At 43.1% G+C, this 27,999-nt stretch overlaps 4 protein-coding genes and 1 pseudogene across 4 annotated transcripts; 3 read left to right on the top strand and 2 right to left on the bottom strand.

Annotated features, from left to right (window-relative positions):
* Window positions 1-196: 196 nt before the first annotated feature.
* LOC147865841 (putative UPF0481 protein At3g02645) lies at window positions 197-12,140 on the bottom strand. The gene is made up of 3 exons (XM_087317552.1): window positions 11,088-12,140; window positions 400-454; window positions 197-250 (listed from the first exon to the last, which is right to left on the bottom strand). Exons 1-3 carry the CDS (start codon window positions 12,056-12,058, stop codon window positions 197-199), a joined length of 1,080 nt encoding a protein of 359 aa, XP_087173678.1. The 5' UTR covers window positions 12,059-12,140.
* Window positions 12,141-20,779: 8,639 nt separating this feature from the next.
* Window positions 20,780-21,950, top strand: LOC147865842 (putative UPF0481 protein At3g02645; annotated as a pseudogene).
* A 1,038-nt stretch (window positions 21,951-22,988) lies between these two features.
* Window positions 22,989-24,683, top strand: LOC147865843 (putative UPF0481 protein At3g02645). Its single transcript, XM_087316195.1, has one exon. It carries the CDS (start codon window positions 23,100-23,102, stop codon window positions 24,288-24,290), a length of 1,191 nt encoding a protein of 396 aa, XP_087172321.1. The 5' UTR covers window positions 22,989-23,099; the 3' UTR covers window positions 24,291-24,683.
* Window positions 24,684-25,638: 955 nt separating this feature from the next.
* LOC147865844 (putative UPF0481 protein At3g02645) lies at window positions 25,639-26,645 on the bottom strand. Its single transcript, XM_087317553.1, has one exon. The coding sequence runs from the start codon at window positions 26,518-26,520 to the stop codon at window positions 25,639-25,641; it is 882 nt and encodes a 293-aa protein (XP_087173679.1). The 5' UTR covers window positions 26,521-26,645.
* LOC147865845 (putative UPF0481 protein At3g02645) lies at window positions 26,645-27,889 on the top strand. Its single transcript, XM_087317554.1, has one exon. It carries the CDS (start codon window positions 26,645-26,647, stop codon window positions 27,887-27,889), a length of 1,245 nt encoding a protein of 414 aa, XP_087173680.1.
* The last annotated feature ends 110 nt before the right edge of the window (window positions 27,890-27,999 follow it).

Here is a 27,999-nt window from a genome sequence, read left to right on the forward strand (position 1 = left end):
ATGTTTTATTGAGTTATAATCCACATTGGCTTATGAAAATGTGGAAGATTATGTACTTATGGCGAATCATGTTTTATTGATTTTTAATCCACATTGGTTTATGAAATTGTGGAAGATTATGCACTTAATGTGAATCGTTTTCGTTTTCCATATATTAATGGAAATAGATGTGAGAGTTAATTTAATTAATGAAGTACTAAAGTAGAATGTGTTCATCTCTACTCCTCTTATTCTCATTATTGCAGATGATCTATACAATATTTGGTTATCACTGACGTCTCTAAATTAGCCTAACCCTAAACCTTAAACCCTTGAGAGCTTTCTTTGTTTATTTGAGATCTCATTTTGCTTCACTATTTTATTTATATTTGATTAATAAACCACAGATCATGAACTTACAGTTGTGGAAGATTTAACCCTAATCACAAGCATACTTCTAGAAACATAGCCCAACCTGACAATTACAATTTCATATTGTACCTACACTAAATTCATTGGTGGGTAATGTTGAGCAAGGTGTTAGAAGTATTTGCATATTGATTTAGGAGAAAAATAAGTAATTGCCTCTATTCCCAATGGTTTTGGTTTGCCTATATTTCCCAATGAGGATGCAACCTACACATAACCTTTTATGCCCAATGAACTATATTAGACTATGTATCCTAATTTGGACTCGAATAGTTTGTTTTGGTTCTATGTTATATTCCTGAATGGAATACTCTTTTTCTCTCCTTAAAAGATACCGTATTGTGAAATGCTCTCAAGAATAGCTTAGCTTTCATTATCCTCCAAGTTACATTTTATAGACTACTCGTAGCATGGAGGGTGTTCTCCCGCTCCAGATAGCTATTCTAATTATGGGGGCTTGGTAGGGGCCTAATCTGGGCGTGGTCCATGTGACCGCCACAATTCCCCCTAGTAAAAAAAAAAGTTACTGTGCGGACGAAGCGCGACGGGGCGTGTACGATGGTTCTAGACGGGGAGATGACAGGGGTGTGGGTGTGGGCGTGGGTAGCTGATGGAAGGGCTTCATGCGAGACTGGTGGGCAAAGGTAGAGCGGTTCTTGGAGGCAAGAAGGGCATGAAGAGGCTTGCCGATGACAACCTGATACCGGTAAAGCACGTGCACTTGGAGAAGTGTAACGACTGTTTGGCCAGTAAGCAAAACCGGACCTCCTTCCAAACAAGGCCACCGATGAGACGTAGTGCACCACTGGAGTTGCTGCATACCGATGTGTGTCAAGTAGACGCGAAGTCACATGGCGGAGCCCAGTACTTTGTAACGTTCATAGACGATCACAACCGGAAACTGTGGACCTCATCGCTGAAGACGAAGGATCAGGTGTTATCCATTTTCAAAGAGCTTCACGCAAGAGTGGAAAGAGAAACCGGCAACAAGCTTAAAGCAGTTCGAGCAGATAACGGAGGAGAATACCGGGGGCAGTTCGAGGAGTACTGTCGCTCGAAGGCAATTCGACTCGAATTTACCGTGCCGAAGACGCTGGAACTAAACGAGCTGGCTGAGAGGATGAACCGGACCATAATGGAGAGGGTCCGGAGTATGCTGGCACATGCAAAATTACCCAAGGCATTTTGGGTTGAGGCAATGTCGACGACGACATATGTGATAAATAGATCACCCTCAGTACCCTTGGACGGAGACACCCCGCAGAGAGTATGGACCAGTAAGGAAGTGTCCTATTGGCATCTGAAGGTGTTCGGGTGTCTGGCGTACGTTGTCGTGAAGATTTTCTTCCACGAGCGGAAACCCGAGCAACGAGAGCCAAAGAGCGATGTGCAACGTTGCACACGTACATAATGTATTTGTAATAATAATAGGGGTAAAGGGTATGGTGCTAGAAAGGCCCCATAACATCCCTAAGGTATAAAGGCGATGTGGTCTTGTGCGCACATCCACGCGAGAGAGAGAGAGAGAGGTGCTATGCGGTACATAGGTACCTAGTTGTTTGTGAGGAGGTGGGAGTTAAGGGGCCATCAATCGCACCCTCCCCCAAATCAAGGCAAATATTCCCTTTGAATGAAAGGGGATATTTTAGTCTCACTTTGTAAACGGTCTTCCCTCCTTGTGCTATAAAAGGAGAGGGAAGGCACCATTGTAAGGGTTGCTTATTTTGAGTGTGCGAGGTATACCACATAGCTCGAGCATTAGGGTTAGGGTTAGGGTTTCGAGTAGTCGTTTGGGGCGGCCTATGTGGCCACCATTTTGTAATCGTTCATCTCGTTTTAATACATCTTGTTGTTCATCTTGTCTCCATCTTCCTCTTGTTTCTTCTTCTTCTTGAGCAAAGCTTCCATTCCGTGTCCGATTCCTTCTCCTCTACTCCTTAGTCCAAGACCCCCGTGGTCCCGCCCTTCTCCACGCATGCGCGTAGCAACGTGACAACGTGCATGTGGCTAAGGACCAGAGAGGAAAGTTGGATCCAAAGACCCGGCCATGCATATTCCTCGGTTACGGTGACGATGAGTTCGGCTACCGAGTGTGGGACCCGGTCGACAAGAAGATATTCCGGAGTCGAGACATTATCTTCATGGAGGACAAGACGCTCGCCGACTGGGAGTCAGAGAAAAAGATAATGAACTCTGAGTCGACTGGGAAGGATCGATTCTATGAGAAACAGTCCCAACCGGCAAGAGACCGGTTAGCACTCGAGGATCCGGCCGATGACGGTGTGGAGTCAACATTGGCCGAGGAAGAAGAAGCTGATACCGGAACTGGCCAAGATCCCGAAATGGATTCGGATGAAGAGCCAATGGAGGAGTTGGTTACTGAAGCTCGAGAACGGAGATATCCTCTCAGAGAGAGAAGGCCCCCCCGGAGATTTCCGGATCCAAAGCCTGTGTTGCTTACCGATGAGGGGGAGCCGGAAATCTTTGAAGAAGCTAAGGAAGACACCCATAGCCGCAAGTGGTTGAGTGCCATGCAGGACGAGATGGATTCACTGCATGAGAACCACATGTATGAAGTTGTGGAGTTGTCGAAAGGAAAACGGGCACTCTGAAACAAGTGGGTGTTCAAGTTAAAACCGGGAGATGCCGGCAACCCCCCGATATACAAAGCCAGGATCGTGGTGAAGGGGTTCCAACAGAAGAAGGGCGTGGACTTCGACGAGATATTTGCCCCGGTAGTAAAGATGACTTCCATCCGCACGGTGCAAGCATGGACCTCGAGGTAAAGCAGTTGGACGTGAAGACGACATTCCTTCACGGCGACCTCAAAGAGGAGATCTACATGCAGCAACCGGAAGGATTCGTGAAGCAAGGGAAGGAGCACCTGGTTTGTTGGCTGAAGAAGAGTCTATACGGACTGAAGTAGGCTCCTCGGCAATGGTACCGGAAGTTCGACTCCTTCATGACTGATCAAGGGTACCACAAAACGCAGGCCGATCACTGCGTGTTTGTGAAGAAGTTCGAAGGAGGCGACTTCCTAATACTCCTTTTGTGCGTAGACGACATGTTGATCGTCGGACGGGACCAAGCAAAGATACGGATACTAAAGAAGGCTCTGAACCGAACCTTCTCAATGAATGACTTGGGTACGGCGAGGCAAATTTTGGGGATGCATATCATCCGGGACCGGAAGAAGAGACTGTTGTGGCTGTCAGAGGAGAAGTACGTGATTAAGGTGCTTCAACGGTTCAACATGTCGGAAGTGAAACCGGTCGGATCGACCCTCCCGGCAAATTGGAGGCTATCTGGTAAGCAAAGCCCGAAGACGAAAGTAGAGAAGGCGGAGATGATGAAGGTACCATATGCCTCTACCGTCGGGAGCTTAATGTACGCAATGGTGTGTACCCGACCGGACATCTGTTATGCAATCGGAGTGGTGAGCCGGTATATGAGCAATCCCGACAAGGAGCATTGGAACGTGGTGAAGTGGATTCGGGCACTACAAACATGTGCCTTCGATTTGGCTCCGGTAAGCCCGAACTCGACGGTTTTACCGATTTGGATATGTCGGCTGATGCAGATACCAGCCGGTCTACATCTGGGTATGTAATGGCATATGCAGGGGGAGTTGTTTCGTGGCAGTCGAGGCTGCAGAAGACGGTTGCGCTGTCAACCACGGAGGCGGAGTACATGGCGGTTGTTGAAGCCGGCAAGGAAGTAATATGGATGAAGGACTTCATCGGAGAGCTCGGTATCCGGCAAGAGGAGTATCGACTCTACTGTGAGAGTCAAAGTGCCATCCACCTTGCGAAGAACGCGGCCTAGCGGAGGTACCACTGGATCCGAGAAAGAGTGGAAGATAAGGAGTTCGTGCTGACGAAGATCCACACGGATGAGAATGGATCGGATATGCTAACCAAAGTGCTGCCATCGAATAAGCTGGAATCATGCCGAAAGCGGATAGGACTGCAGAGACATCCCATGCCGAAGTGAAGGGGGAGATTGTTGGGATTTCGGTCCCTCCGGACGGGATGTCCGGACTCGGCGATGAAGACCCAGTGAGAACCGGATGAACGAGGCCGGCAAGCCCGACAAGCACGGTCAGAACCGGATGAGGAGTACCCGGCAAGGACCGGATGATGAACGCCCAGTAAGAACCGGAGGAGATATGTGTACCCGGCAAGAACCGCAAGGTGCAGGCCCGGCAAACGGAGCAGCCACAGCAACAACAGATTCCCGACGAGCCATTAGAAACTCTGGAGCAAAGCATTCTAGACATTTTGGACAAAGAGTAACAGTGCCGGATAATGGGTTCGACGTACAAGGTATTGTCCCACGGGCGTGCCATGTGTTACCTGGCCGGCAAGAAGGCTGAAAGATGTCTAGACCAGAGTGTGAAAGGAATAGTTTATTGGGGAACTGTTGTAATTATTTTATTAATGTGGACGGATGGACCGGAATCGGTATGCCGATCCGGATCCGGACCGATCCCGAATAGGTGCCGGTTGGCACCGTTTGGTACTTTGCATCGGAGACCTATATAAAGGCCCGGTTACAATGTAATCAGTAACGGAGATTAATATAAGCCTTTTGTTAATCATTGAGTATTGTGACCGTTCTGGGCTCATTGTATATCTTACGCGTGTTAATGAATGATTGCTAAGTAACCAAGTAAGGTCTAACTAAACGTTGTGTCGTAAGTCATCTCGCCGTAACACCCTTGGTGAAGTGTCTTAAGTGGACACCCTGTGTTAGGCTGTTGGCCGACCCTAAGTGTTGGGATTTCGGTCCCTCCAGATGGGATGTCTGGACCCGGCGAGGAAGACCCGGTGAGAACCGGATGAACGAGGCCGGCAAGCCCGGCAAGCCCGATGAGAACCAAATGAAGAATACACGGCAAGAGCCGGATGGTTTAGGCCCGACAGGTGCCAGATGATGAAGCCCGGTGTGAACCAGATGAAGAGTACATGGTAAGAATCGAAAGGTGCAGGCCCGGCAAGAGCCGGATGATGAAGGCCCGGTGAGAACCGGAGGAGATACGTGTACCCAGCAAGAGCCAGATGGTGCAGGCCCGGCAAGTGCCAGATGATACAGGCCGGTGAGGAGTACTCACCGGATGAAGGGACATATTTGTAAATATGTTCTTGTGAGCCGTTGAGGCTATATTTGTAAATAGTCCGAAAGTCATATTAGTATAAATATGACTTAGGGCAAACCTTTAACATGTGTTGCTCATTTCGTGTGTTGCCATTCTTGTTGGTGCAAGAGTGAAGAGAGTAACTATGTATAGAGAGAGAGTGAGAGAAAGAGGTTGTTGCCTCTGTTGTAACCGCCGCCTGTGGCGAAGACTGAGAACAAGAGGTCGTTGCTTCTGTGTTTCTCATTGTTGTATATTGGACATAGTGATAGTTGGAGTTAGTGAACTCCCGTGGTTTTTCCCCCTCAGGGTCTTCCACATAAACATCCTATGTACTCTCCTCTCTTCCCATTGCATAAGCGCGTAAGTGTATTACCTATTTTTCCGTGATTTGATCCTAAGCCTCGGTTGTGGCTGAGCATAGTATACGGTGCATTCGTAACAAACTGGTATCAGAGTGACAAACACAGAAAATGGAAGGCGGCGGTAGCGGGCTCCCGGGCATGATGGTGTTTAACTTGCACAACTACGCCGACAGGAAAATAAAGATGGAAGACCTTCTCATAGTCCGAGACCTGTACGAACCGATCGACAGAGCCGAGATACCCAAGGGGGTAGTAGAGTCGGAGTGGAAGCTCCTGAATTGGAAGGTTGTGGCCACCATCCGGCAATATGTCGACGTGAGTGTCCTTCAGCACGTGGCGAATGACACAAATGCCCACGAGATGTGGCAGAAGTTGTCCGGACTCTTTGAGAGGAAGAACGCGCTAAACCGGACCTCCTTGATGAGAAAGATAGTGAACCTCAAGTACCGGGACGGCGAAAGCATGGTTGAACATGTCAGCACGTTCATGGGGTTCGTAAATCAGCTTGCGGCGATTAAGTTCCCTCTGGAGGATGCTATGCAAGCGATAATGCTGATGTGTACCTTGCCGGAGAGCTGGGAGAACTTGGTGGTTACTCTCAGCACCTCCTGTCAAGATGAGAACTTGTCTTTACAGACGGTAAAGACAAGTATTCTAAATGAAGAAGCGCGTCAGAGAGACAAGAACCAACCTCTGACCCGAAGGCGCCAATTACCGATTCGGAACAGGGGAGACAAAGGAACCGGAGTCCCCAGAACCGGGAAAAGTCGGGGACTTGGTCACAGTCAAGGGGAAGGCCTACGTATTTCTACTGTGGGAAGCCAGGGCACTTCCAAAAGAACTGTCGGCATTACCGGAAAGAAAAAGGAACCAACAGTACCGATTCGAAGAAGTCACCAGAGCGAAACAGTGCTTACCGGGGAGCCACGGACCGGAATGGTTCAGATCGGCGAGGGCAGGACCGGAAAGGAACGACGGCATTCGTGGCAGGTGAGGAAGAGATAATGCTCATCACCGAAGAGTGTGAGCTGAACCTTGACGGCGAAGAGACGACCTGGGTGGTCGATTCCAGAGCATCGTTCCACCTGACCCCGGAGAGGAGATACTTCTAGACTTCCTACACAGCCGGTGAGCACGACTGTGTCCGGATGGGAAATGAAGGTACATGCCGGATTGCCGGCATAGGAGATGTGTGGTTGACGACATCGACCGGATGCAAGATGCTGCTGAAGGATGTCCGACACATCCCGGAGGTTCGGTTGAACCTGATCTCGGCCGAAAGGCTAGATGATGAAGGCTACACGGGTAACATCCGGAACGGTGTCATGAAGTTCAGCAAAGGGAGCCTGATAGTGGCTCGTGCCTAGAAGGTCAACACACTGTACCTTATGAATGCCCGGCTATGTCCGGAGGAATTGAACGTGGCATCCGACACTGCTAGTGAGCTGTGGCACAAGAGACTGTGTCACATAAGCGAGAAGTGGATGAAGAGGCTTGCCGATGACAACCTTATACTGGTGAAGCATGTGCACCTGAGAAGTGCACCGACTATCTGGCCGGTAAGCAAAACCGGACCTCCTTCTGTTCAAGGCCACTTATGAGACGTAATGCACCACTGGAGTTGGTGCATACTGATGTGTGTTAGGTAGATGCGAAGTCACATGGGGGAACCCAGTACTTCGTAACATTCATAGGTGACCACAGCCGAAAGTTGTGGACCGCATCGCTGAAGACGAAGGATCAGGTGTTGTCCGTCTTCAAGGAACTCCACGTGAGAGTGGAAAGAGAAACCGGCCGGAAGCTGAAAGCGATTTGAGCAGATAATGGAGTGTTGGGATTTCGGTCCCTCCGGATGGGATGTCCGGACCCGGCGAGGAAGACCCGGTGAGAACCGGATGAACGAGGCCGACAAGGACCGGATGACGAAGACCCGGTGAGAACCGGATGAGGAGTACCCGGCAAGGACCGGAAGGTGTAGGCCCGGCAAGAGCCGGATGGTCTAGGCCCGGTAGGCGTCGGATGATGAAGCCTGGTGAGAACCGGATGAAGAGTACCTGGCAAGAGCCGGATGAGGAGTACTCGGCAAGGATCGGAAGGTGCAGGCCCGGCAAGTGCCAGATGATACGAGCCCGGTGAGGAGTACTCACCGGATGAAGGGACATATTTATAAATATGTTCCTGAGAGCCGTTGAGGCTATATTTGTAAATAGTCTGAAAGTCATATTAGTATAAATGTGACCTAGGGCAAACTTTTAGTTGTTGCTTATATTGATGCGAGATCATTATCGTTGTGGTGATAATAGAGCGTAATAGTGTACAGAGAGAGAGAGAGCGAGAGAAAGAGATTGTTGCCTCTGTTGTAACCGCTTGTGGGCGAAGCGAGGGAGCAAGAGGTCGTTGCCTCTGTGCCCCATTGTTTGTAATATTGTCATAGTGATAGTTTGCAGTCTGTGGACTGCCGTGGTTTTTCCCTCTTTGGGTTTTCCACGTTACCGAATCAGAGCATGGAAGAGAACGGAACCAGAGTCCCCAGAACCGGGAGAAATCGGGGACACGGTCACAGTCAAGGGGAAGGCCTACATGTTTCTATTGTGGGAAGCCGGGGCACTTCCAAAAGAACTCTCGGCATTTCCGGAAAGACAACAAAACCGACGGTACCGATTCGAAGAAGTCACCGGAACGAAACGGTGGTTACCGGGGAGCCACGAACCGACGAGGGCAGGACCGGAAAGGAACGATGGCACTCGCGGCAAGTGAAGAGGAGATAATGCTCATTACCGAAGAGAGGGAGCTGAACCTTGCCGGCGCAGAGATGACCTGGGTGGTCGATTCCAGAGCGTCGTTTCACCTGACCCTAGAGAGGAGATTCTTCTCATCCTACACAGCCGGTGAGCATGGCTGTGTCCGGATGGGAAATTAGGGTACATGCCAGATTGTCGGCATCGGAGATGTGTGGCTGATGACATCGAACGGATGCAAGATGCTGCTAAAAGATGTCTGACACGTTCCGGAGGTTCGATTGAACCTGATATCGGCCGGGAGGCTCGATGATGAAGGCTACACAGGTAACATCCGAAATGGTGTCATGAAGTTCAGCAAGGGGAGCCTGATAGTGGCTCGTGCCCGGAAGGCCAACACTCTGTACCTTATGAATGCCCGGTTACGTCCGGAAGAAGTGAACGTAGCATCCGACACTGCCGGTGAGCTGTGTCACATGAGTGAGAAGGGGATGAAGAGGCTTGCCAATGACAACCTCATTCCGGTGAAACATGCACACTTAGAGAAGTGTACCGACTGTCTGGCCGGTATGCAAAACTGGACCTCCTTCCGTTCAAGGCCACTGATGAGACGTAGTGCACCACTAGAGTTGCTCCATACCGATGTGTGTCAAGTAGACACAAAGTCACATGGCGGAGCCCAGTACTTCGTGATGTTCATAGATGACCACAGCCGGAAGCTGTGGACTACACCGTTGAAGATGAAGGATTAGGTGTTGTCTGTCTTCAAAGAGCTTCACGTGAGAGTGGAAAGAGAAACTGGCACGAAGCTGAAAGCAGTTCGAGCAGATAACGGAGGAGAATACCGAGGGCAGTTCGAGGAGTATTGCCGCTCGAAGGGAATCTGGCTCGAGTTTACAGTGCCGAAGACGCCAGAACTAAACGAGCTGGCTGAGAGAATGAACCGAACCATAATGGAGAGGGTCCGGAGTATGCTGGCGCATGCAAAATTACCAAGGGCATTTTGGGCTTAGGCAATGTCGACGGCGACATATGTGATAAACAGATCACCCTCAGTACCCTTGGACAGAGACACGCCGCAGAGAGTGTGGACCGGTAAGGAAGTGTCCTACCGGCATCTGAAGGTGTTCGGGTGTCTCGCGGACGTGCATGTGGGTAAGGACTGGAGAGGAAAGTTTGATCCAAAGACCCGGTCATGCATATTCCTCGGCTATGATGACGATGAGTTCGGTTACCGAGTGTGGGACCCGGTCGACAAGAAGATATTCTGGAGTCGAGATATTATCTTCATGGAGGACAAGACGCTCGCCGACTGGGAATCGGAGAAGAAGATAATGAACTCCGAGTCGACCGGTAAGCATTGATTCTATGAGGAGCAGTCCCAACCGGCAAGAAACTGGTTAGCACTCGATGAACCGGCCGATGACGGTGAGAACACAAAACCGGTCGAAGAAGAAGAAGATGATACTGGAACCGACCCCGACCCCGAAATGGATTCGGACGAAGAGCTGATGCAGGAGCCAGTTACCGAAGCTCGAGAATGGAGATATCCTCTCAAAGAGAGAAGGCCCCCCCGGAGATTTCCGGAACTAGAGCACGTACTGCTTACCAATGAGGGGGAGCCGGAGAGCTTCGAAGAAGATAAGGAAGACACCCATAGCCGCAAGTGGTTGAGTGCCATGCAGGATGAGATGGATTCCCTGCATGAGAACCACATGTATGAACTTGTGGAGTTGCCGAAATGAAAGCGGGCACTCCGAAACAAGTGGGTGTTCAAGTTGAAACCGGGAAATGCCGGTAACCCCCCGAGATACAAAGCCAGGATCGTGGTGAAGGGATTCCAGCAGAAGAAGGACGTCGACTTCAACGAGATATTTGCCCTGGTAGTAAAGATGACTTCCATCCGCACAGTGCTGAGTATAGTGGCAAGCATGGACCTCGAGGTAGAGCAGCTGGACGTGAAGACGGCATTCCTTCACGGCGACCTCGAAGAGGAAATCTACATGTAGCAACCGGAAGGATTTGTGAAGAAAGGGAAGGAGAACCTGGTCTACCGGTTGAAGAAGAGCCTCTACAGTTTGAAGCAGTCACCCCGGCAATGGTACTGGAAGTTCGACTCCTTCATGACCGACCAAGGATACCACAAAACGCAGGTTGATCACTGCGTGTTTGTGAAGAAGTTTGAAGGAGGCGACTTCCTGATACTCCTTCTGTACGTGGACGACATGTTGATCGTCGGACGAGACCAAGCAAAGATACGGATGCTAAAGAAGGCTCTGAACTAAACCTTCTCAATGAAATACTTGGGTCCGGCGAGACAAATATTGGGGATGCATATCATTCGGGACCGTAAGAAGAAATAGTTGTGGCTGTCACAGGAAAAGTACGTGACAAAGGTGCTTCAACGGTTCAACATGTCGATCCGAGACAGTGATGCACATGTTGTTCCACATATTGAGCAGCTTCTCATCGCTTCCCAAGTGATTCTCGATCACCTCTACTTTCGTCAAGATGGCCACATCTTCCGGTGTGTCGATGAGCGAGTCCATGATGACTGCATACTTAGTGAAATCGCCTTCTTGTCTGGAGATCTGTTCATGCGCAATCAGGTTCCGCAGCACATCCTCTGTCTTCTCATACACCACAAGCCGTGGAAGATCGAACCCAAGGCTTCTGTTGTCATAGAGCATCACTGATATGGAACCTTCAATCGCCTGGAACCAGACGCCGGCTTTAGACAACTGTGACGCTGATGGCAGGCGCTCACGCATTTTGGCTCGATTCTTGGCTTGTTTTGGCCACAAATTATTCCATGGTATTGGAAAGCTACATGGATTTCTGTCTTGTCTCTTATTCTCTTCTGACCGTTCTCTGACGACCCAAACATATAAGCAATCAAGTAGATGATTGCAATTGACAAAGTTTGGAGTTTCAAAAATCTCGTCCCAATCATGCCTGATAGTGAATGGATCAACATAAGTAAAGAGCTCAACCAATGCTTCCTGGAGTTTCTCCTTTTCTAAGTTGGATTTCTTCGGAAACTTTTCAATCAGCTTAGTTAGAAATGACATGGGAATTTGGTTGCCCATCAAGAACAAGTCCTTCCACACTTGCTTGATTGCGATGCCATTATTGTAGATTGTGTTGAAGAAGAAGTCGTGGTCTTCGGATTCCCACTCATTCCTCAGAAACATCAACAATTCATTAAGGAAGATGGTATCGACAGTGACCATAAGTTTGAGGGTTTCATGGCTATAATTGGGAAGGCTTGAATAATACGTGTTAAGTTTACAAGGATCATCGTAGATGCATTGCATGAGCTGTTCTACATTTGATATGCCATGTCTTCCAATGAATCTCTTCACACATAGTGCCTTACAATCATAAAGAGAAGGGCTACCAGTAAGCATTTCATACAATGGGCCAATGGTCAGGATCTGAGGGAAAAATGATTGTGCCTTGACATCCACTAATGCTTTTGGTGGCTTCGAAATCTTCCGACTTTCGTCCTCCGCAATTGTATCATCCTTATTGATCCTTATCGTCAGGTAATCTCTTCATTCCTCTTCTTTAGTAGAGGATTGAGATTGACTCATTTGAGGTGTAAGGTTGATTTCCTTGTTGATATTCTCTTAAACTTCTTCTTCGGAAGGCACAATTCCTTCTTGTAGAAGTTATGTACCAGAACTACTCTTTTCTTTCGTGAGATAAGAATGGAGAGAAAAATGAAAGAGAGAGAGGGAGATTAGAATGACAGAATCATATGTACAACCATGCCATTTCATACATAGCAAAGTCAATTCCTTATTGTAAACGTTTTGAATACGAAACGATATGAGAAAAAGTAGATGAATTGAATCCTTACTTTATAACATTATGACTGTGCGAATTTTGTAAGATTGTCGAATCCTCACTTTATAGCATTATGTTGGTGTTGTTTCCTCCAATGCATATTCAAGTTTTCTAATGGCGAAAAACTTAGTAACAGTGGTTTGTACATAAAATTAATTATAATTCTGTGATATTACCAAAATGTAAAATGAGAAAGAGAGGACTTCTATAATACGAAAGGATTTGAGAAAACGTAAATGAATTGAATGCTCACTTTATAGCATTATGACAGTGGGAATTTTGTAAGGTTGTCGAATTCTGTTTTGTTGGCGTCGTGCTACCAATATCATATTCCTAACTTGAGCAATTGTAGTATCAGAGTGTGCAGAGCAAGAATGGTCATAGAAAGACAATACTCCCTCCCATAAAAGGTAATGGATCACACCCAAACTAGCTATGGATGTACCTTAATAAGCTCATCTTTCTTGGGAAAGAAGAAAACAACATTGAAATTTACATGAGAATCATGGTGAACAATGGGTTAGAACAATGAGAAGTTACCAACCATGGTGTATGAACATGGAAATCATACTTGAACAATATAATTTGTTAACGATTTTGGATGGAACAATCGTATATCCCAACATTGATAACACCACAAATGCACTTGAGGTGCAAATATTGACGTGACATGATTTAAATCCTTGCTTGGCTCCATCTTCATATGGAGGACACAGTTAAGCAAAGTGTAGGAACCTTGACCGTATATCCCAACATTGATAACACCACAAATGCACTTGATGTGCAAACGTTGACATGACATGATTTAAATGCTTGCTTGGCTCCATCTTCATATGAAGGACACACTTAAGCAAAGTGTAGGAATCTTGACTACTCAAAACAAATATGGGATAGATTAGAGACTAATTAACTCCAATGCCCATGTTATGTCCCAAGTTGCTAATTTTAAAACTTTAATAAACATGACCATGAATGAAAATGGTGACCTTGACATGTTTGTAAAAAATTGGTGGCTTCGCCATTTAAAGATGTGATTTTCTCAAGACTTAGTTTGCCAAATCCCATCCATTCGTCATGCCACACCACATACATCATTTAGACACATCCAAACTATGCCACCGTACTATGGAAATATTGATTAGGTCACCAAAACCATCAAACACCATTGGTTCATTCTTTCCAAGAGTTCTAGTATAATTTAGGAATTCCTAAATATATATTCTTAGGTCAAATAAAATGTTAAAATCAAGGAGTACATATCCAACACCTTAGAAAATCCTAAATGCATTCTAACATTACATTATGTATATCTTACACAAAAGATGATTATTGTTGTATGTCATCCATATATTTTAATTATCCAAAGAGAGTCCTTGCAATTACATATCTATATGTACATATAATGTATGTGTGAGCCATCGCTGTCAACAAATATACATTCTTGTTCATATCAAAAGAACATAAATACAAATTATAAATTTATGTGGGTATAATGTATTTGGTTTTCGCTCATAGGCTTCTTTTTACGTTGTCAACTTCCATTTCTTCAATATTTTGCCCTCAAATTCATGTTCCTACTATGATATCAAGTGTTTGTTGAAAAAAAAATTAAAAGCATAGTTTCCATGACCAATCCAATAAACGTATACAAAACATATAATGATACCATCTACTAGAGGGTAAGATAAGAGAGAAAGGGTATATCCCCCACTATGTCATGATTGAAACCAAATTCCACCTCAGGAGGAAACTATGAGATCAAGTGATATGCCCCAAAATAACTTGAATGAATGAATAATGGTGATTTTGACTGTTAGCATGATAAAGGCTTTTCTTCAAACTCGCGAATGTTACCTCATCCTCATCATCAATGGTGACAAACGAAATGAACAAATTGACCCTAGATTGTTCCTACCATCGAACGTAATATTCGTGTTCGTGCAAGCATTCAAACATTTAAAAACGAACACGTCTTAAAAGGGAAAAATACATGCTCCTTTTTTTCCCCCTTTTTTTCATTTGTTTTGATCAAAAATTTAGCTCATAATTATAGACCATAGCTAATCCAATCAAACAAGTCAATCCAATCCAACATTGAGTTGATTTACCATGCACGTTTGATTGAAACATTCGCGAATGCGAATGCACTTATGTTACGTATGGTTCATTCTATGGTTCCCACTAAGGCCAATTTGTTTATCGTCTAAAAAGTAAAAATGATTTGTAAACTAACCAATAAAGACAAATACAACTCTTTCTTGTGTGTATCAATCATGAGCATCCAGCTTTCTTTCAAGAGATAAGAATGGAAAGAAAAATGAAAGAGAGAGAGGGAGATTAGAATGCCAGAATCATATGTACGGAGAGAGATAAAGAGATCACAACCATGCCATTTTATACGTAGTAAAGTCAATTCCTTATTGTAAACGTTTTGAATACAAAAGAATTTGAGAAAAAGTGGATGAATTGAATCCTCACTTTATAGCATTATGACTGTGGGAATTTTGTAAAGTTGTCGAATTGTCTTCTGTTTGGTGTCGTTTCCTCCAATGCATATTCAAATTTTCTAATCGCGAAAAACTTAGTAACAGTGGTTTGTACATAAAATTAATTATAATTGTGTAATTTTACCAAAATGTAAAATGAGAAAGAGAGGACTTCTATTGTACAAAAGGGTTTGAAAAAAAGTAGATGAATTGAATCCTCACTTTATAGCATTATGACTGTGGGAATTTTGTAAGATTGTCGAATTGTCTTCTGTTGGTGTCGTTTCCTCCAATGAATATTCAAGTTTTCTAATGGCGAAAAACTTAGTAACAGTGGTTTGTACATAAAATTAATTATAATTGTGTGATTTTACCAAAATGTAAAATGAGAAAGTTTGAGAGAAAGTAGATGAATTGAATCCTCACTTTATAGCATTATGACCGTGGGAATTTTGTAAGGTTGTCGAATTGTGTTGTGTTGGCGTCATGCTAGCAATATCATATTCCTAACTTGAGCACTTGTAGTATCAAAGTGTGGAGAGTAAGAATGGTCATAGAAAGAAAATACTTTGTCCCATAAAAGGTAATGGATCCCACCCAAACTAGCTATGGATGTACCTTAATAAGCTCATGTTTCTGAAATTTACATGAGAATCATGGTGAACAATGGGTTAGAACTGAATGATGAGAAGTTACCAACCATGGTGTATGAACATGGAAATCATACTTGAACAATATAATTTGTTAACGGTTTTGGATGGAACTGTCATATATCCCAACATTGATAACACCATAAATGCACTGATGTGCAAACATTGACGTGACATGATTTAAATACTTGCTTGGCTCCATCTTCATATGGAGGACATAGTTAAGCAAAGTGTAGGAAGCTTGACTACTCTAAACAAATATGGGATAGATTAGGTTTTGGCAACAAAGAGACTTGCTAATTATTAGACAATCTTTCCCATAGGAGTTCTGAAGAGGAGCTGGCGTGGCTACACAATCAGCAGGAGGAGCTCGTCGTCGAGAGGCTGCACATACAACAGCTTGAAGGGATGGCGGTGAAGAGAGCAGTGATGGCAGCTGAGGGTGCATCAAACAGCGTTGCAGAACGATTGGAGGCTGAACGAACAGCAACTCGAAACCCTCTTGCTGTCAAGATTCGAACTCTTGACACGACATAGTTATAATCTAGTATTATGAGTTAACCAAGATATCTAGTACATAGTTATGTATGTAATTGTTCCTTATTATTTTGCTAGCATCATGTGCATAGTTGCTCCCTTGTAGTATTTACACTTGGCACATGCATGCATACCTACATGCTCTATTGTAGATTCACATGCGTGCAAACAAGTATGCATGCCATGTAGTATAAATAGAGGAGTTCACCTTGAAGGAATTCAAGGTGAACAACACCAGTTATGGAGTCTTTCCTTTAATACTATCTTCTTTCTTGTCCATTTGGTTATCTTCTTACTTGGCTCTTGAGCTTATGATCTGTGACACTTGCGAACAACGGGACGCAGGTATGGGACAATCAAACCTCTAATGCTTATGATAATGATCTGGAACAGGGGGTAGAGGGGTTGACTAAGCTAGGTGATAAAGTAATGCAAGTTATGGGAGCCTTTGCTCTCTCCTCGGAAGAAGAATGCATCATGGAGATTGAAATAGTCAGACTTATACAGGAATCATTTGTGGTGGAAGTGGTGGGTAGTCGACCAAATCGCCCGTTGTTGCGTGATTGGTTGCAAAGTTGCTTGCAAGAAAACCTTGGAAGAATGAAGGATATCACATTTATTGGAAAGGGGTTTTGCCATGTTACTGTGATGCCTGAAACGAATATAGACAAAATTATCGAGAGCAGTCATTTGACATGGCACAATGCAAGAGCATATGTATTCAAATGAGATGTAGACTTCGACATGGGTAAAGCAAATGCTATTATAGGAAATCCAACAGTAATAACGGCCTTTTTCCCTGGTTTACAAAAACAATGGGAGTCCTTTCTCCCAACCATTGGGAAAAGTATGGGAGGGCAATGTTTGGAAAAAACATTTGCAGAGAGAGTAAGCGAAACGCCAAGGGTGAAATTAATTGTCTCTGATGTAAAGGCCTTACCACAATCAATGGTGCTAGGCAGCAAACTAATGCCTGACCATGTACAGCCAGTGGAATATGCCGGACTCCCAGGGCAATGCTTTGTATGTAGATAAATGGGGCATATGGGCCAAGAACGCCCTAGAGGTAAGGAGAACATGCATCGTAGAAATGGGAAGCATGGATGGAAAAGCCCAACAACACAACAGAAAAATATGATAACAAACCATGCAATGTGGATGAATGAAGAGGGATGGAAGTATATGAACAATAAAGGAAAACAAGAAATTAGGCTCGGACAAGAATGGCTTCCACTTAGCAATAAATATGAACTCTTAACATTAGAGGACAATGAAAACATAGCTAAAGACAAGGAAGCAAGATCAAAGTCACATTCCGAGAGCAACTTTGTGAATGTTATTAATGATATGCAAACGTTGCAGCACGAAGACAATGTGTTAGTGTCTGAATCTAATCAGATGCATCCGGAATGTATGGATGAGGTAGGGGAAATAAGTAGTCGAAAGGATGTAAGCCCCTTGAAAGGGAAAGATAAGTTGCTAGTGACAACCCAACATATTAAAGGAATAACAAAAATGAAAAGGCACATGTGTGCTAGTGAAGAGAAAGAGAATGGGATGGAGAAAAATAAAGGTATGCGTAAATGGTCAAGAGTGAAATGGAATCCTCAATACAAAGTGACCCCCCTATCGAATATTGGGCAACAAATCAAACTGAAAGTGACAGGCAAAAAGTGGTTCAAGGAAATGTGTGGAGCTGAGATTAAGAAGGACAGCATGTGTAGAATCAATATCTATAGTAATTGTGAGGACGAAGGTCAGATCGTTGGATTGTCCTATATGCTTGTCGCGGGAAATAAGGAGCCCCAGAACAGAGAAGAAGCACTCGGCTGGTTGGAACAACAAATGGGTGCTCATGTAGATGCAACATATGGTACCGCAATAAGTGTGAAAATGAAAAGACAATGGAAAGATGCCATGATTTGGAGCTCGGGCAAGGCGAATGAGCAAGGCATATGCTATATAAATGTGAAATTTAGGAAGCTGCCGTGAATGATCACAGAATTTATGGTATATCACCTTGAAATTGTGACACTAGAAGAGGATAATCTCCAAGATATGATCTTAGCAAACCTAGTGGAAGCTGAAAATGCATTGGTTGGGCCACTAAAGAGGCACAGTATATGCTGAAATGAATCTTAGCTTGATAACATGGAATATACAAGAAATTGGTGGCAGCCAATTCCACAAGAGGAAGAACGTATGAGCTACTGAAATTCAACGATGCACTGAGGCAATAGTGCCTGATGTTATCATGGTGCAAGAGCATCATCTAGATGGGGATAAGATCGACAAAATTGGAAACATTTGCCCTGAGAGTTGGACCAATACATGGTCGGCAGCTACGGGGGACAGACAAATTCATGGGGGAGTACTCATAGCAATGAAAACTAAGTACAATGCATCATTCACAGGCAGAGGATGTTTAGTAGAGGGTCGGGCTGTCTATATAAGGATAAAACATAGATATGGGCACTTGGGCATATTGAACATATATGCCCCAAATTCTGCTATTCAAAGAAAGGAATTCTGGTTGCAACTAGTAGACAAGAAACCGGATGCAGATCTGTGGATCATTGGAGGAGATTTTAATATGGTGGTGCACCAAGAAGATAGAAGCGGAAATGCAAATGGCACAATGCAAGGGGTGGAAAAAGATACATGGGATAAGTTTTGTTTAGCATATAATGTGATAGACTGTTGGAATGCATCTAACTTTCAGATGCAAAAAGAAAAGTCTCTTCTCTACTCTAGAGTAGGAGGAAGCGTTCATGGGAGGACAATGGCCAGGCTGGACAGATGGTATTTGGACCCTCGGCTCATCGATATGAAAGGAAAATACATAATTTGCCCTAGGACGATGTTCTCAGACCATGCACCAGTCCTATTACATATAAAAGAAAACATTCGATGCAATCCACATAATGTGAAGGTGAGCAAGGAGTTGGTCATGGACAATAAATGGACTAATGATATAAGAAGGCTATGGTCTAATGTCAAATGGATGTATCATGATCCCACTCATAGGCTAGCTGGGAAAATTGAGGAATGTGCATGCTTCTTTCGGAAGAAAGCAGCTGAAATTAGAAAACAGATGAAGGAGAAACTACAAAGAATGCAATGGACACTCGCGTCTATGCAACGACTAAGAGATCAACACCCGAATAATGTATGGATTGAGGCCCAACTAGAGGAGGCAAAATGCAAATTGGATATGTATCAGAAACTAAGGACTACTAATGCCTATCATAATAAAGCTGTAAGTTGGATGAGGGTAGGAGACCGTGGTACGAAAGGTTTTTTTCGAGCTGTAAAATGTGAAGGGCTATTGAAGGTAGCATATCGGTGATGAAATACGACAAGAGAAAGCTTCGGTTCGATCTTCCACAACTTGTCGTGCAAGATAACACGGAGGATGTGTTGAGGAACCTCCTTGCATATGAAGAAAGCCATACCAATACTGGTCATGAGTTCTCTCTGTATGTGGTCACCATGAGCTCCCTTATCAAGACCCACGAAGATCTAGCAATCTTGACTAAGGCACAGGTGATACAGGGCAGCCTTGGAAACAGCGAAAGGTTGGTCCAAATGTGGAGTGCCATGGCCATGAATGTTGAGATTCGATTGCGTGAAAGATGGGAAGAGATGAAACACGATGTAATGGAGCATTATGAGAGTCGTTGGCGTTTCGTGCGAGGTATTTTTCCCCGCCATGGTAATTGATTTCAGTCCTTCCTGCGTTTCTATCGCACACAGGCTATATATGTTGTTAGGGTTATTACCAAAAGCCCTAATTTAAACATTGAACCTTAATAAAACCCTAGGGCTAAAATAAAGAAGCTCAAAAGCAACAGAGTGTGGAGCTTTGTTCATTCATTTGGAATTTCATTGTACGTAATTTCTGTTATTTGTTTTGTAACTCTCAGAAGATGATGTATGTAGTAGAAGTAAAATAAGTGACAAGGACTAAGTGTCCTGTGGACTCATAAAAACATGGTGGAATATGCTATTTGCAATCCCACATTGTACTTATGATAAATAATTATTGGTGATTATTGTGTTATTGAGTATATTGTTACAAGCATTGGTTCAGTAGGCAAAGCATCTTGTCCTCTCCCAATTAAAATGAAGTACGTTCTGTATGAGTCTCATTAGACTATCACATCAGCTTTGATCACATCACAACCATAATGTTGGTGTACTTTGTATGACTCTCATGATTCATCAGATAATCACATACACTTTGATCGCATCACAGTCATAATTGTTAGGATACCCCAGCTTAGATAGAGTGCCCACTGTAGCCATAATATCCATAGCCAATCTTTACACAGAGCTCAACCTAAAGGATGGGCATTGGAAAGTAATATGCAACAATCTTATTTGCAGAAATATTGCACATTGTACTTGGTTGGCAATTTGTACACAAATGCGATGAATGGAGTCCATGAACATGCTTTTAACTCTTTGTGCCTTGGACGTATTATCATGTCAGAACCATAACATGTTTGACATAATATTTGATCTCGTCTATTTATTATTGGTGAACGTCTGTAATGAACTTCCTATAACCACGCCATGATAGCATAACATGTTTCTCTCCAAGGAAGACCCTATGAAAGGTGTCTGCAAGTACTTCACCATTTTCTTCTTTAATAATGACTTTACATTCCGCTCTAGACTACGGAGGGAGGGACTTGCTATTGGTAGGAAATCAAATCCCCATGTCATATGTGAAGAAGATTACAGAGATTGCTAGCAATTGCAACTTCTCATTGGATGTTCTCGAGCATAACGTGAGGAAATTCATTGTGCTTTGGATTCCATTCATCTCTAGCAAACGAGTGAAGACCAGATTTGAGAAATTTCTTCAATCGAAAGACAGAAAGTTGATCTATAATTTCAAGCATCTACTCGATGCCCTCTATTATTCGTGCACTGAAACATTTGACAACACTAAGCGACCGTCTGAGAGATCACCATGTTCTCCTGAAGAGGAGTCTTATCACATCCCAACGGCATCCCAACTCTCGAAAGCCGACATTTCGTTCAAGGCTTGTGAAGGTAATGTATCGGTGATGAAGTATGACAAGAGGAAACTTCAGCTCCATCTTCCACGCCTTATCGTGTACAATGGCACCGAGGATGCACTCCGGAACCTTCTTGCCTATGAACAAACCTTCAGAGATGGAGGTGAGTTCACAACGTATGCGGCCATCATGGACTAGCTCATCGACACCAAAGAAGATCTAGCGATCTTGACTAAGGCGAAAGTGCTAGAGATCCAAGTCGGGAACGAAGAGAGGTTGATCCAGATGTGGAACATGTGCATCAATGTCTATTATGAGCCGTGTAAGGAATGGAAAGAGATGATCCGTGAGATAAATGCCCACAATTCCTCCCGTTGGCGTCGCTTGTATGTGGAGTTTTATCAAACATATTTGTCTCGGCCGTGGCTAGTGGTATCCGTCATTGCTGCATTTGTACTGCTCTCAGCTTCAATATTCCAGACAGTCTACTCAATCTTAGCTTATTACAAACCCTTAAATTAAAGTAAACGCTAAACCCTTAACCAGAGGGCCAAAATAAAGAAGCTCAACACAATCAAGTATACAGCTTTTTTATTCATTTTGGGATTTTATTATTTAATGGTTATGGTTTATTGATTTATAATCCACATTGGCTTATGAAATTGTGGAAGATTATGTACTTATGATGAGTCATGTTTTATTGATTTATTGTCCATATTGGTTTATGAAATTGTGGAATATTATGTACTTATGGTGAATTGTTAACAAAGAGTGACAATCTTAATAGATGTAATACCACATCATCATCATGCTACAAAGCATATAACTCGACATTTCTAAATATCCATTCAGCATTTAAACATATGATAAGATGTTTGCGGCATACAAAACAAGATTGCCAGAGAAAGAGACAGATTGGGATGTAAAACATTATGATGTTGGAGTTTCTTGATACATTGGTGCTTCAAGAAGCTTGAGTAATTGCAAGACAAAATTGTCCATGAGGTGATGTGTCAACTACAAGTATTTCAATGGAATTGATGTGTATTAATGTATATCTTATGCGATTGTAAGTGTCAACTGAATTGCATATATGTTCCGTGGAAATAAACATTACAGGAATCTATCGTAAACTATTCATCCAAGTAGTTTCTTACAACTCCTAATCTATAGTTACATAATCAAAAGATTCAATTGGTGTTGTATATTCTCTGATAATCTTGAAGACTATCAGTGTTTCCGAACATTGTTTATAGGTTTTATTGTAGTAACGAATGGAGGCTGTTAATTAGAGCTTACTTATAAACAGCAAGTAATCACCAGTTTATTAGTGTTTGCCGCTTCAAGCAAGAACTCCTGAAAGGCAAACGCCACCAAAGTTTCAGCTTTTTCTGTACTTATTTCTTATCAAACGATCCTGCCATGTAATTGAGTCATTTACTAAAATACTGTTCATGTTAAGCCTTGTGCAAATGATGTGATTAGTGTTTGTGTTTTGCAAATTTGTTGTGATTAGTGCTGTATGTAACGTCCTTAATCCATAAAGAGCCACAATTTTGCCTCAACTTTCCCATCATGGAAAAAAAAAACACTTTATATCTAGAATGGAGATCGAGCTTTCTTAAATGAGACTATAATCCAGGCTGTATGAATTAAAGAATGGGATAGAACTTTTACACAGTAAGGAGTTGTTGACTTTGCTATGTTTGCAGGATAGTGGTCTCTCTCCATAAATATGATCGTGGCATATTACACACACGCACAATTTTTCTCTATCTATTCTTATCTCCTGCAAGAAAAGACTAGCAAATCAAGAAAGCATCAGGTTTCTGCCCACCGAAGAAGTTGAATAGAATATCAACAAGGAAATCAATCTAGTTGAAATCAAATCTTCAAATGAATGAAGACGCTAATTGGGATATAATGTTGACATTAGCATCAAGTGTTCAAAAGGGTGAAGTAATCAATACTGCTTTCATGCCGCCATGGGACGGCGACAGACATGAATCTTCTCCTGTTGATGCTCATACACATGATTCCACGGGAAGTTCGAAGATTTCGAGGCCTCCCCAAGCATTACTGGATGTCAATCCACAGTCATATTACCCTCAGATCCTGACCATCGGACCATTGTATCAAATGCGTAATGCAAATCTTTCTTTTGATCATTATAAGGCATCGTCTGTGGACGGATTCATGCAAAGACATAGGATTTCTGATAAGGAAGAGCTCATGCGACGCCTCAACTATGACCCTCTTCACATGCATTATTCAGGCCTCCCCGAAAATAGCTCTAATTCGCTCGAGCTTTTGGTCACTGAAGATACAGTCTTCATTCATGAGTTCTTGTTGTTTCTGTGGTATGAGTTGCAACCCCAACACAAGGAACACGACCACTTTCCCACACTCTGCAACAATGACTTGACCTACATGCAAGTATGGAGAGATTTGTTCTTGATGGGCAACCAAATTCCCATGTCATATCTAAAGAAGCTGATTGAAGAGTTTCCAAACCCACCAAACTTAGACATGGATGAGATCCAGAAAGTAGTGGCTGATGTTGTTAAAAGAATTGATCCATTCCCTATCAGGAATTCTCAGCACAAGAGTTTTGGAACTCCAAATTTTCTTCATTGCAGTCATTTACTTGATTGGCTATATGTTTGGGTCATCCGAAGGCAAGCCATCGAGCAAAGAGCAGATCCTATACCAACTGATCTTCCATCAGCGTCTCAACTCTATAAAGCAGGCATCAGGTTTAGGGCTATTGAAGGTAGCATATCTGTGATGAAATATGACAAGAGAAAGCTTCGGTTTGATCTTCCACAACTTGTCGTGCAAGATAACACGGAGGATGTGTTGAGGAACCTCCTTGAATATGAAGAAAGCCTTACAAATGCTGGTCATGAGATCTCTCTGTATGTGGTCACCATGAACTCCCTTATCAAGACCCAAGATGATCTATCAATCTTGAGCAAGGCACTTGTGATACAGAGCAAACATGGAAGCAGCGAAAGATTGCTCCAGATGTGGAGTGCCATGGCCAAGAATGTGGTGATTCAACCTTCCAAAGATGGGACGAGATGATACACGATGTAATCCAGGAGGATTATAGGAGCCCATGGCGTTTCTTACCAAGTATTTTACTCTGTCATGGCAATTGATTTCAGGCCTTGCAGCGTTTCTAATGCAGACAAACTTTACGTTCGTGGGGTATTATCAAAGTCCCTAATTTAACTACTGAACCTTAATAAAACCTTAGGGCTGAAATAAAGGCTCATAAACAATGGGCGTGTGCAGCTTTGTTCATTCATTTGGGATCTCGTTGTAGGTTACTTTCATTATAACTCTCGGAGGATGATGTAGTTAAAGTAAAATAAGTGACAAGTGATAAAAGTGCTATGGACTCATAGAAACATGGTCGAATATGCTATTTTGCAATCCGACATTGTACTTATGATAAATAATTGGTGACTACTATATTATCGAGTATCATTTTACCAACATTGGTTCAATAAGGAAATCATCTTCTCCTCTCCCAATTAGAATGAAGTATGTTTCGTAACAGCCTCATTAGACAATCACATACACTTTGATCACAATCACAACTAGAATGTTGGTAATCGGGATACCCGAGCATAGATAGAGTGCCCACTCTAGTCATAATATGCATAGCCAGTATTTCAACCGAATGAATGGGCATTGGCAAGTAATATGAAACCATCTTATCCACTCAAATATTCGCGCATGATACTTGGTTGTTAATTTGTACACAAACGTGATGAATGGACTACATGAACATGAATATACTCTCAAATACTTGTGCCTTGGACGTATTATCATGTCGGGACAATAACATGTTTGACTTAGTATTTGTTATCTTCTATAATGAGCTTACCATAACTAAGCAATGCTCATGAAAAGCAAGAATTTTTGGAAGAATTCAATGCTCGTGAAATTAGAGGAAGTTCTTTCAACTAGATGCTCCTCCTATCTTGTCTACAGACTACTACTATATGCAAAGACTGTCGTCTTTGTTAAAGATATAATTTAAATATCTACGTAGAAAATACAAGAATGCATGAGTTGCGTCTTTAAGTGTTTTCTTTGTAAGAATGTATATAAAGTGTTGTTTTGACATAATGAAATATATTAAAGGTTTGTACACGCGCAAAGTGCTTAGGAGTTCTAGGAAATTACTTGAATCAATAGTTTGCCTTGGGTCCACCCGAACTGGAATCAGAATTCCTTTGAATTTTATGCAATTTTCTACAGAAACCACATGGGGAATTTGACTACCTATCAACAACTTTCCTTTGTGAATAGTCAATAATTGCTCATGAAAAGCAAGAATTTTTGGAAGAATTCAATGCTTGTGAAATTAGAGGAAGTTCTTTCAACTAGATGCTCCTCCTATCTTGTCTACAGACTACTACTATATGCAAAGACTGTCATCTTTGTTAAAGATATAATTTAAATATCTACGTAGAAAATACAAGAATGCATGAGTTGCGTCTTTAAGTGTTTTCTTTGTAAGAATGTATATAAAGTGTTGTTTTGACATAATGAAATATATTAAAGGTTTGTACACGCGCAAAGTGCTTAGGAGTTCTAGAAAATTACTGATATGCCATGGGCTCTGATAATGCTCCATTACATCGTCTATCATCTCTTCCCATCTTTCGCGTGACTGAATCACAACATTAGTGGCCATGGCACTCCACATCGGGATCAACCTTTCGCTGCTTCCAAGTTTGCTCTGTATTACTTGTGCCTTAATCAAGATTGCAAGATCTTCGTGGGTCTTGATAAGGGAGCTCATGGTGACCACATACAGAGAGAACTCATGACCAGTATTGGTAAGGCTTTCTTCATATGCAAGGAGGTTCCTCAACACATCCTCCATGTTATCTTGCACGACAAGTCTTGGAAGATCAAACCGAAGCTTTCTCTTGTCGTATTTCATCACTGATATGCTACCTTCAATAGCCTTAAACCTGATGCCTGCTTTATAGAGTTGAGACGCTGATGGAAGATCAGTTGTTATGGGATCTTCTTTTTGCTCGATGGCTTGCCTCCTATTATTGTGTAATGGCTTTCGGATGACCCAAACATATAGGCAATGAAGTAGATGATTGCAATGTTGAAATTTTGGAGTTTTATAATTCTCGTGCTGAGAATTCTTGATAGGGAATGGATCAATTCTTTTGACAACATCAGCCACTACTTTCTGGATCTCATCCATTTGTAAGTTGGCTTGGTTTGGAAACTCTTTAATCAGCTTCTTTAGATACGACATGGGAATTTGGTTGCCCATCAAGAACAAGTCCCTCCATACTTGGCTGTATGTGAGGTCATTGTTCTAGAGTGTGGGCAAATGGTCGTGTTCCTTGTGTTGGGGTTCCTGCAACTCATACCACAGAAACAGAAAGAATTCATGAATGAAGACGGGTGAAGGAGTTATTGAAGTATTCATCTCGCCACGGGATGGCCATAGACATGAATTTCCTTCTGTCAATGCTGGTACAGATGTGTTCGATGAAAGTTCGAAGATTTCAAGGCCACCCCAAGCATTATTGGATTTCAAGACACAGTCATATTCCCCTCAGGTCCTGACCATCGGACCGTTCTATCAAATGCTTGATGGGAGTCGTTCTTTTGATCATTATAAGGCACCGTGTGTAGACGCATTCATGAGAAGACATAGGATATCAGATAAGGAAGAGCTCATGCGACGCCTCAACTATGAGCCTCTTCACATGCATTATTCGAACCTCCCTGAAAATACTTTTGATTCCCTCGAGCTTTTGGTCACCGAAGATACCATCTTCATTCATGAATTGTTGCTGTTTCTGTTGAATCAGTTGCAACCCCAACACAAGGAACACGACCACTTCCCTACACTCTGCAACAATGAGCTCACATACAAACAAGTATGGAGGGACTTGTTCTTGATGGGAAACCAAATTCCCATGTCGTATCTGAAGAACCTGATCCAAGAGTTTCCAAGCTTCAAACTGGATGAACTCCAGGAAGCATTAGCTGATGTTGTTAAAAGAATTGATCCATTCCCTATCCACCAATCTCAGCACGAGAAATTTGAAACTACAGAGTTTCTCCATTGTAATCATCTACTTGACAGCCTATATGTTTGGGCCACCCGAAAACCATTCGAAGAGAGTAGGAGACAAGAAATCAATCCACTTATATTCCCACAACAAGCAGATCGCACGACAACTCATCTTCCATCAGCGATTCAACTCTCTAGAGTGGGCATTAGCTTTAGGGCTATTGAAGGTAGCATATCGGTGATGAAATACAACAAAAGAAACCTTCAGTTCGATCTTCCACGACTTGTTGTGCAAGATACCACAGAGGATGTGTTGAAGAACCTCCTTGCATATGAACAAAGCCTCACCAATGCTGCTGGTGGGTTCTCTCTGTATGTGCTCACCATGAACTCCCTTATCAAGACCCAAGAAGATCTGGCAATCTTGACTAAGGCACAGGTGATAGGGAGCAAACTTGGAAACATCGAAAGGTTCATCCCGATGTGGAGTACCATGGCCAAGAATGTTGTGATTCGATCGCCCGAAAGATGGGACGAGATGATACACGATGTAATAGAGCATTATAGGAGCCCATGCCGTTTCATACGATGTATGTTACTCTGTAATGGCATTTGATTTCAGTCCTTCCGGCGTTTCTATCGCACACAGGGCTATACGTTCTTAGGTTATTATCAAAAATCCTAATTTCACTATTGAATCTTAGGTTCTTAGTGACAAGGAATATG

This window comes from Azolla caroliniana, unplaced genomic scaffold (genome assembly GCF_043228905.1).
Source record: "Azolla caroliniana isolate FFs.n. ecotype wild unplaced genomic scaffold, voAzoCaro1.0.p SCAF_3, whole genome shotgun sequence".
In the NCBI taxonomy this organism is placed as follows: Eukaryota; Viridiplantae; Streptophyta; class Polypodiopsida; order Salviniales; family Salviniaceae; genus Azolla; species Azolla caroliniana.